Source organism: Perna viridis, chromosome 1 (assembly GCF_037379345.1).
Source record: "Perna viridis isolate PV_CMFRI_1.1 ecotype Kerala chromosome 1, ASM3737934v1, whole genome shotgun sequence".
In the NCBI taxonomy this organism is placed as follows: Eukaryota; Metazoa; Mollusca; class Bivalvia; order Mytilida; family Mytilidae; genus Perna; species Perna viridis.
The window spans coordinates 24587750-24599038 of NC_142445.1; the positions used below are offsets into that span (position 1 = coordinate 24587750).

Sequence of the window (11289 nt, forward strand, 5' to 3'; positions counted from 1 at the left end):
TAATTTTTATTGCTAGGTAAAGCAAAGAAGCCCCTAATCGAGAGTCTCATATTCAGATCGTACGAAATAATTCAGACTCATTTTCTATAACCCGTTACATTTTCTGAATCAAGACAAACAACAAATTATGTAGGTTCTAAAATGTTACTAGTTACAGATTAAATACTCACAATATTGTTGATATTTTTAAGTTGGGTTGGTGTTAGAATGATGTGCCTTCAAGGAATATTTTAATAATACACAATTTAATTTTATTGACGTACTATATAATTGCATATTTATTGCAGACTTCATTTCAAATAAGAAAAAAAATGTAGCTTCAGAGCGAAAGGTTTAATCCCACAAGAAATTGAATTCTAGTAACCCCTCCAAGATTTCAAAATTCTCTTCATATGAATTTCTATTGTTAGATCCTTTAAATGTACCTCTGGTCTAGTTCTATAACAAAAAAACACTCACTTTATGTTTATCTTTCATGTTTTCATCGGATATTTTCATTTTTTGTTTATAGTCAAAATGCGAGGTTTTATCATTGGATGTCATTTTGCGGGAGTAATGTTCCGACAAAATGACCTGCGGGATGTTTTTCGTTTAGCTATAATGTAATATCAAATTAAAATATTTAAGTTGATTGAAGTACAAAGTTAAAAAACATGGCTGTAAAATAAATTTCATACCAGATGCAGAAATTCTGTTAAAAACATCCAAATTTGCTTTTAAATCAGCACATGTAAGATTCTATAAACACTAGAATCGATGAGTCCCCAGAAGCACATTTCCAAATAGTGATCAGCAAATATTTAGAATTTTTAATGGCGCAACGAAATTTATTCACACATCATTTTGTCAAAGATAAAATAATTTTGAAAATCATGTGGTGAGTATTAGAGTAGTATAATAAAATTCAAAAAATGAAGGTTTTCATAATTTTTTGTGATCATTGCTTTTGGAATGGAAAAAAACTTTTAACCTTTAAATGATAAAAATTCATTCCACCATATGAATCTGAAAATATAGCCAACCGTAACATAACAAGATGTCAGCTTCTAGGCAGGATCACTGCGTGTTTTAATTCGGGAATATTATCTTCCAAACAAAGTTTGTTGGGGTAAATTTGACTTCTTTTTCTTATAATTATATAGTTTTGTTGAAAAAATATCCTTAAAATGTCAGAATTGTAAGTTGATTTTTACACCTTGAAATTAAGGTCCAGTGATAAAACCTGGCATTTTGACTATAAACAAATAATGAAAATATCCGATGAAAACATGAAAGATAAACATAAAATGTGTGGTTTTATGTTATAGAACTACCTCTGGTCATAAATCACACGACTCCAATAGATTCTGACCCTGATGCTTATACATGTAATTAGATGATATAGAGCAATCAAGGCCTGCAAGTAAAACCCTTAAAATAAGACTTATTTTACTCCCTGCTGAATCCTATCAAGTTTCTAAACAATGGTGTTTTTTAGGGAAATTGATTCTCAAGGAATGATACAAGAAGCTTAGATACATGTAGTCACTGGTGCTCATCTTGTTTAATCAAGCAGAACCAAAAACACTCAATCTGTGTTGTAGACCTCCATTTCATTAATTCTGCAAAACTTGGTTGCCATTGGCTCAGCAGGGCAATTGCACTAGTCATGTTTCCCCTTGCTTTCAACAGGGTACTGGAAACTCACTAAAATTCTAACCAGTCCTGTGGTATATCTGCAGTCAGTCTTGTGAGGAAGAAACGGTATAAGTTATGCTTTCTACAATGTATGATCTATCTAGTACATGTATTTACTGTGGCACTCATGTTTCACTGTCCTAGTATTCAACTTGGAAATTTTTCCAGTGCTGAAAAGAAGAACATGAACATTTTATCTGTACATTATCTTTTCTGTTTTTTTCATTCTTATGTAGACCAACGATGGCTTTAAGCCTTGATGACAGATTGTTAGGAGAGAAAGTGGATAATTACTGCAGCAGTGATGAAGGAGAAAGGGACAATGATAGTGGGGATGATGAACCAAGGTCACATGAACAAGCACAGCCCTCATTTATTCCTGAACCTGATATTAAAGAATACCAAGGCTTTTCTACCAATGTACGTACATGTACATGTATAGGTATTGAATAAATGCATTAAAACAAGGCTTTTCTACCAATATAGGTACATTGTACATATACATGTATGACTATTGAATGCTGTGAGAGTACTTATATTCGTGGGATACCAATTTTTGTGGATTTCCTAGTTGACTCAAACCACGAAATTAGATTCCTGAAGAAATACATATTTTCGATTCATTTGTAGTGTGATAAATGTCAAACCACGAATTTAAGAATCCTTGAGTCAACAATTTGTCTGTAATCTACACATAAAAGAACTTTAACAGTAAGAAAATATACAAATTTTTGAGTGCAGATGATGCCATGTACACTATATAAAAGACAAAAGTGGAATGTAACAGATTCTATTTTGCTGTTAATTTACAATTTTAAAAAATATATAATAGTAACTGATTACGTTTAACTTAATGTTAAAAGGTAATAGTCAAACACCAGCACAGTTAGATACCGGTATTTATAATTAAATATCTAACACTTATACCAGTAATAAGATTTCCTGTGGTGCAAAATTTCATGTGTTTTTACACGAAGCATTTCTAGAGTGGAAAAAAATGATTAAAAATGTTTAACTATGAGTTATTGGTTGCAAATTTGTATTTATTCACTCGTACAAAACTCTACTTCATAGCTAATCTGCAGTAGATTATTGCAGTACTAGTATAGAGTATATGTAAATGATGGTACTTTTTTTCCCTTTTAGACTGGACCTAAAGGTGTAATTAATGACTGGAGAGAATACAAAAGATTAGAGAATGAGAGAAGGGCAGAACAAGACAAAGAAAAACAGGCTTTGTTGAAAAAGTTATCAATTACATGTAGATCTCATGTGAGTGGAATGAAACTGTATCAATTAAAAAAAAATAAATGCTATTACCTTGTGACAAAGAAATTCTATTCTATATCACCAAAGTAAGTGCTAGTTATACCACACAAAAAAAATAAAATGTTGACTTTTTCTTGTAATTTAAATTGTTTTTTAGTTTGCAAAATTGCAATATATATATAAGCACTTTACAGAAAGTATCAGTGGTATGGCATACATGTAATATCTTAGATATCTGCAATATTGCAGTATTCCATACTTCATTTAATTTTTGGAAAAATTATTTTAAAAAAAAATTAACATTATTGTAGATTATGCTTTTGCTTCCAGTTAGATGATGAAAAAGAAAAACAAAAAGATGACCAGTTCATGGAGCAGATAGAAAGGGAGATGGAGGAACTAGAGGAAGCGTTTATGAAACAGTATAGAGAGAAAAGAATAGAAGAAATGAGGAAGGCTCTACAAAATGTGTTAGTATAATGTGTTTTAAGACTTTTCTACTAGTATTACTATTTCAGAGATGCCAAAGCTGGTGTTAAGTGTCAGTATCTGTAAGAATCAGGCAGTGGGTGAAACATGGTATGAAAAACCCATCATTTTGATAGTTTAATTTGACTATTTTCACCATCAGAATCAAGGAAAACAGACAAGATTTTCCATATCATGCTGGACCATTGAGTTAGAATTTCATTGAAATGCACTGAAAATGAACATTTCAAGGGCAGATAACTCTGTCAAAAACCTCATTTTTCTAACATTCTATTGAAAAAAAAATCTGAGCGAATCCAATGATTCAGAGATCAAATAATGGTCTTTTCAAATAGAGAAAGCATCCTTGAGTGATATTTTATTGTCAGATCAGTGGGTTTTTGACATGCATGTTTCTGATTTTTCCCATTTTGGCTGATTCTTACAAACACTTACACTTTAAAAGCAAGATTTTTAAAAATTTGATTGTTGGATTGTACATGTAGTTAACCATGTTATAAGGATGCTGTATCCAATTACCTTAAGGACTTGATCAAACTAAATATCCTCTTATTAGATGTGAAACATTATTGGGATTAAGGACTGACGTTTAGAGGTATGGTGAAATCTGTCTTAACCAAATCCATTTTGGACTAAAATTAGTTTGGTTTAGACAGGTGTTTGTTTTACCAAAGTTCAAAGTTCATTTAAATTGATATAAAAGGTGATTTTAAAAAGTGTCTGGTTCAGACAGAATTTCAGGTTATTCAGGATCCAGTTTAGGCAGGTTTCACTGTAGAACCTTTTTTAAACAAAGTCTTTTCTTCATGATATTTTAAGATGTATGTATTGATGCAATGAAATGTTAATAGTAAGGGGAGATAATTCATGACCACCTTCATAAGAAATTATATGTAAAGTCCTGTATGAATTTGAGCTACCTAATCTTTATAGAAGCACTGTTTTTATATTTTTATTTTAAAGAATCTCTTTTTTAGGCCTAAATTCGGAGCTGTTGTCTCCCTTTCATCTAATGATTTTGTAGAAGAAATAGACAAAGAAAATCCACAAGTGGTCATAATAGTCCATGTTTATGAAGATGTAAGTACTTTAATGAAATAGCGTCTCTTCATTTGCATACCTCCAGGACAGTTAAGGGCAGGAAAACTCACATGTTGTCTGGGAGTAGGCTAGAGCTCAACCACATCAGGCCAGCCTTACAACATGTAGTAGGACAAACTCTTGCTCAATTCTTCAGCCAGATACTGTGAAAGTACTTTGAGATTGTCAGTTGTCCTATCAGTGAAAATCTCCTTTTCTTTAGGAACCAAATTTCGTGGTTTGGTCTAACCACAAAAGCCACAAAAATTGGTACCCCATTAACAAAAGTACTTTCTCAGTATCCTGAAGATTGGGCTCCACTACCAATACCTGTTGGTTAATTTCAACAGTAGAATCTAACAGAATTCTCTTAAGGGGCGGTCCTGCGAGATCCACAAGGGTTGTCAAGACCATAAAAAAACCAAGTCATCATCAGAATTAAATAGTGATAAATTTCTGCACTTGCCTCTAAATTTTGTTTTTTCCTTTGCCAGGAGATGAGAAAGAAACTGACAATACCTCAACATAACTTTGCATGAATCCTCTCTATACAGGTGACATTGTGGGCAAACACAATAGACTTAAAAATCACCACCGTTAAACGTTTTGGCATATGTTTTCTTTCATTCATGACATTTGATGGAAAATATACTTATTCAAAACTCAACAGGTATTTGGCATATGTTTTCTTTCATTCATGACATTTGATGGAAAATATACTTATTCAAAACTCAACAGGTATTTGTGAAATAATGTTGTAACAGTTTGCTTTTTAAAAGCTGTATCAGATATGAAATAGATTTTCCATTGCATTTTTTTTTCAGAGAAGTAAAGCATGTAAAAATATGAATGGTTGTTTAGTCAGCCTGGCTCAGGAATACCCTACTGTCAAATTCTGTAAAATCAGGGCATCAGAAACCAAGCTTAGCATGAAATTTGTAAGTGTTGTAGTATGCATGTAGGTTATGTAGTAAATTTTAAATACTCTTTACAGATGTTTGCAGTAAGTATCAAAAGTGCTTTTATTTACCAAAAAAATTGAACACTTCTTTTTGCATTAAAGGAGTTGAATGAATGAAAAAATTAACATTCTTTATCAATCAGATCTGTAAAAAAAAAGATGTTTTTTTATACCACTTGTAATAAATTCATACTCTCAAATATTATATAGTATTATTACCTTTTTTGCAGTTTCCCAAAACATCTGATGAAATCAGGATGAATTTGTTAATTTGAATATTATTACTACATGTATAAAACTGTTAAAAATTGTTAAAATTAATATTGGAGTGCAATGTCAATTATTCTGTGGATGTTATGTGGAATGTTTTGGGATTTTTTTCATCTTATAATTTTTTTTTATTTGAGTTTTTCATTCCTCCTTCATACTTCACTCTAATTAATTTTAAAAGGATTCTTTTTTTAAAAAATTAGCAAAGCTTACTAAATAAAGCCATATAGGCAATCCCATTAGTGATTCAAGTGGAAACGTGAAATGGGAGGTACACAATTGCATTATCTGATGAAGAATATACGCAAGTTTCATCAGATTCCATTTAGCTTGTTTGGAAAAGTTTCGTTCAGTGACACACTGAACAATGAACAAATATACAGTATGGTCACTAAATACCGTAAAAACATCACTTCAAACTTAAAAAAAAAAAACAAAAACAAAAACAAAAACAAAAAACTTATTCACCTAACTACGATATATTGTCTTGAAAATGATTACAATATTTTACAGTATTACATTTTACAGTATTACATTTTACAGTATTACATTTTAATCTTGAATTGACATTTTTTTTTCAGGCCAAAGATGGTGTTCCAGCTTTACTGATATATAAAGCAGGTGATATGATTGGAAATTTTATAAGAATCTCTGATGAACTTGGTGATGATTTCTTTTCTTCAGATGTAGAGAGTATACTTGAAGAGTAAGTAGATAGTATTACATGTAATTATAAATTACACATGTATTTGACATGTATTTATGACTTGAATGACATACAAGTTGTCTTTCCAACCATTTTGACTGCCGTTCATTTTTTTCTATCTTGTAAAATTGGACTGATAAAGAAATATTGTTAACTCAGTATAGGAAAATATATTGTTTGACATAAGAGGTAAACATTCACTTAATGAAACTACTACCAACATTTTTTTTTTTTTTGGCAGAAACCTGTTAAAATAACACAATAAACTTTGAAAATTGCATTTTTTCAAATTTTTTTATTTTTAGCAGATTTAAGGCTTCAATATAGAAGAAAATTATTAAAATGGTGAAAATTTACAACCATATTAAAACATGAATCATCCATTTAACTGTGCATATCACAATTTTGTCATTTACTTTATCCTTATTTTTTTTTTGTAAAATAGGTGGTCAAATAGGCCTTAATCGTAGGTTGTCCTTTACCTCATTTAAAGTGTACAGTCATATTTTTTTCTATTTTACAGACATAGCTTCCTTCCAAGTAATGATATAGTTAATAAATGTATTGTTGATAAAACCACGGGAGAAAAAAGATCTATGCTTCCTGAAGATGATGATACAGATAGTGATTTTGGTGTGGACTGATGACAATTGTTTCTTTATAAGAAATATCTACACTTTTTCCTCCTCTATATTGTTGTGGTCAGTAGCTGAAGAATCTCTGTTCTTTAAAAAAAAAATAGAATGTCAAACGAAAAACTTAATAATTGTCATTTTCAGTATATGAAATCAAATATGATTAACTTATTAATGTAAAGACCAACGGGGCCTTTTTCATTTTTTTACTACTGAATATTACAATGAATGACCTTAATATTGTGTCAAAACAGATATTTTGATAGTAAAAAAATGTATATTACTGTGAATATTAGGCAAAATGAACCAATAAGAAAACTAACAGTGAAACACTCAGTGTCATGGACGTTTTAGTGATTTGCAGCATTTTTGGAGAAGTTAAAATTAAACATTAAGGAAGTAGACCTAGGGTAAGGGAAATAACTCTTGAAATTAGTAATTTGTTTGTATCATATTCAATTTCATCAAATCATATCAAGCTTTCTTTTGAAACAGAATGAAATCAGACCAAGTTACTGAAATGCTTACATGAGATTGATATAAAATGCTGGAGAGTTGTGTCCCTTACCCTAGGTCTACCTCCTTATATAAGGGTATGTGACTTACCTCTATTACATGTTTGAAGTTTTTTGTGTCATGTAAACCCTGAAACATTCTGCTGTGACACATATGAAAAACCCATGAAATTTTATAATGATAATTTATATCTGTATGTTGTTGTCATTCAACTGTTTAGTTTGTTGTATAGTTAAACATATGTAAAGAATCTAGTGTTAAGATATATATTTATACTTTTTTATCATCAGAAAACTCTTGCTTTAAATTATCAGTCATTCATTTTTATACGACCACAAAAAAAAATTGCTGTTATGTATTGGTATGGAACTTTCTTCATCATTGTCCATAGACACTTTGTTTTGGTGTGATAACTTGAGAAGTAGTTGGTTGCTCTTAATTTTATAACAAGGTTTCAAACCACAAAAGGAAGGTTGGTAACAATTTTTTGGGTAATAGCCTTAACTGTTAAAGAACTAAAGGCCTAAAACAAGCATTTTCATAGACTCCAGTAAAAGCATATGTATGTTAATGATTATTGTTTCACAATATTCTGCAATAGTCAGATTTGGTTTAATTTTGGGGGTAAAGACTTGGAACTTTTCAGGAAATATGGGCCAAAAAGGGAGGGTAGAAACATTCATTTTCAAGACAATCTTGTTTATTTTTGGTCTGATTTTGACCAAATTTCATTTATTGGATTCCTTATGAAACTTACTGCTTGCATTTTTCAATTTCAGATATCTATTATAAGGGGTCAAAGGGGCCACAACCAGAAAAATTGACATTTTAATTTTGGTTTGATATGAAAAAAATTAAATTGAATTCCAAATTTTGTGCTATATTTGTCCAAACCAGTTGTTGTGTCCATAATGAATTTAAAGACTTTATTCTAAGGGTTTGACTGCTGCGGTCTTATCCTGCTGTGCTTGTCGTAGCTCTTTATTTCTTCATGTTTAAATAAGAAAAGGTAGAACAAAGCTAATGCAGTCATTTTGTAAAATTATATAAACAAAGTACAATACTTCATATATTATTCATGAAAAACTTCCATACTTATCGTATGGTGTGATACCAATTTTTCTCAATAAAATACATTTGTGATTTTAAAAATGTTAAGGAAGTGTTAATTTTCACACTTAGGTTTATTCATGCAGAATGTTACAATACTTGATGATTTGGCATGCATTTTATATAGGATAAGTGATTGTTCTTATGTGTATCTAGGCGCCATTCCAAATTTATATCAAACTGTTGATATACAGTATACCGTATGTGTTAAAAATAATTTTGTATACTGATGAGCAAACAAAATACCTGTAAAGTGGGTAATTATTATTTTTGCATATTCTACATGTAGTAGTCTGTCTAAATACATCAAAATAAAATCGACAAAATATTTACTCTGGGCTGAAGTGCCCAGTACAACTTTTATCATCTGCCTTAATTAGAAATGCTTACATTTTTTGTATCCCTTTTTTCTTCAAAATCACAAAATTTTAGACCCACCAAAATAACCTGCCTTAGGCTATGATGACTTCTTTTATGAATGCCATTGAGTTTAACTTGAATATGAATCAAGTTACTTGGGCTACTTTAATCTAATTTTCTCAACACTCAAGACAGATGTACAATTTTTTTCTCACTTATTTCAATTATTATTTTATTCTTCTTAGTGTGTTTAAGAGGATGGCCTTGCAAAAACCAGGCAGTGGTATAAAATTTACCCTGTGCCACCCATTTTATAGGATTTGCCTCAGTTTTACTATGTGCAGCCTCTTAAAATAATGAAAGTTGGGACCAATCTGATGCTGCTTAGATAATGAAGAAAAATGACAAAATATGAACAACTATAAAAAAAAAAATGGCTGCCCTAATACAGACAAATCAAGCAGGAATGTTTATTTTGTTTATTTTACAATACAAAAGATACCTATTTTGCAGAATCCGATCAAATTTTAAATCATACTATCACTTGAGATAGGTTGGTAGAATTGTGTATTTTTTTTTATTATAAATGTGTAAAATGTAAGCCCTTGGAAGAGTAATCAAGAGAACCAAGGTTATAGCGGTAATCAAAAGAGTGCAATCCAGGGACAAAGACCAGACATGGAAAACAGACATGCACAACAAAGAGCATAAAGTAACTAAAATCATACAAAGTAACAAAAGGAAGTGTCTTGACTTTTATTTAGAATTCTTTTTCTTTGTTTTGTTCATAAAATTATGTCTGCATTTAATGTTAATTCTGTTTGATACAGGACACATAATTTTGTTGCTAAGGCCACAAGAATTGAAACTTTCGTTGTGGGTTGGTGTGAAGGTCATATATTCTTTTGTACTCATGGGTATCTATTCACATTTTGAAAGAAAAAAATGAAATTTAAAGGTTTTTTGTATTTTCCTGAGCTATCAATACATGTTAAAACCTAATGTCTTGTATAAAGCAGAAGTATGTGTCTTAATTACATATTACATACTCTGCCATTTACCAAACATAGGATGATAGTCTTAGTAGTAATGATTGGTCTTGACTGGTTAAATTTATACCTAACAGGCAGATGTGAAAGAATTACATAATTTGTATTTATATTTTTATTCTGAAAAGATGTCAATGTGCAATATTTTCAATTTTTATGTAAAGCTAATAAAATATTTTTGTCACTTTTTGTTAGTTTGTTTTTAACTTAGTGATATTATCTGAATGATTCATATTAAATACTTAATGGAACAGGATGGCAGTTTTACGAAGAAACAGGATCTGCTCACCCTTCCAGAGCACCTTAGTTCACTCATGATTTTGTTGTTGTTTTGTGGTTCATGCTGCTCAACTGTATGCATTCTTTTTTCCCCCTGCTCTGCAGAAGGGGAAAGAAAAACTAGTACAAGTCTGTCTGTCCGTCCATCTATCCATCCAGCCACACTTGTGGATGCAAATCCTCAAAAGCTGCTTGATGAAATTTTATAGGATTACTAGTCACCATTCATAGTTGATCATATTGCACTGCTGTTTTTTTTTCAACTAATTTTACAGGAGTGATGGGACTTTTGCACTTGTACTTTTTTTTTAGCAGCAGAGGACATGTCTACAAGTTCCTTGTTGATTTTCTTGTTGATTGTCCATGAATGTAAGTATCTGTGTTAAGAAACCTGATTTTTCCAGTGGATCTCCTTCTTTGCATCCCTCCCTTTTCAATGGCGCTTTGATTTTTTTTACTTTTCTTGAATTAATAAATTTATGTTAAATCATTCAGGAATCTCCTGCTTTTTGAATAAAGGAAAACTAATTACCTTCTAAAGAAAAAAAACATCACATGGGGCTAAAAAAAGAGAAAAATAATTTAAATCTTGATTTCATAAAAAAAAAATATTGTTGTCATAAAATTATTTTAGGTCACAGAGCTCTACTAGTTTCATGCACGTAAGTCTGATTAATTTAATTGCCAATATCTTTTAAAAATACTGCAGTGATTGAAACAATATGGTACAAAACCATACACTATGACAGCATATTTTGAGTTTTTTGTATACCATCACTGTGGTTGACTTGTAATTTCATTGAATACTCTGAAAGCAGGAATGAATTCATGCACACAAAATTATTTTTGTAATTTTAGGGGATGAGAATGTCTGGCCTGTAAGTATGC

The 11289-nt window shown here is 30.7% G+C and overlaps 1 protein-coding gene across 1 annotated transcript; it reads left to right on the plus strand.

Moving 5' to 3' along the window:
• The first annotated feature begins 71 nt into the window (after positions 1 to 71).
• LOC148627904 (phosducin-like protein) lies at positions 72 to 9041 on the plus strand. The gene is made up of 8 exons (XM_088581466.1): positions 72 to 129; positions 1914 to 2097; positions 2824 to 2949; positions 3277 to 3416; positions 4413 to 4515; positions 5340 to 5453; positions 6328 to 6452; positions 6976 to 9041. The coding sequence occupies exons 2-8, from the start codon at positions 1921 to 1923 to the stop codon at positions 7094 to 7096; spliced, it is 906 nt and encodes a 301-aa protein (XP_088437592.1). The 5' UTR covers positions 72 to 129; positions 1914 to 1920; the 3' UTR covers positions 7097 to 9041.
• Positions 9042 to 11289: the final 2248 nt, after the last annotated feature.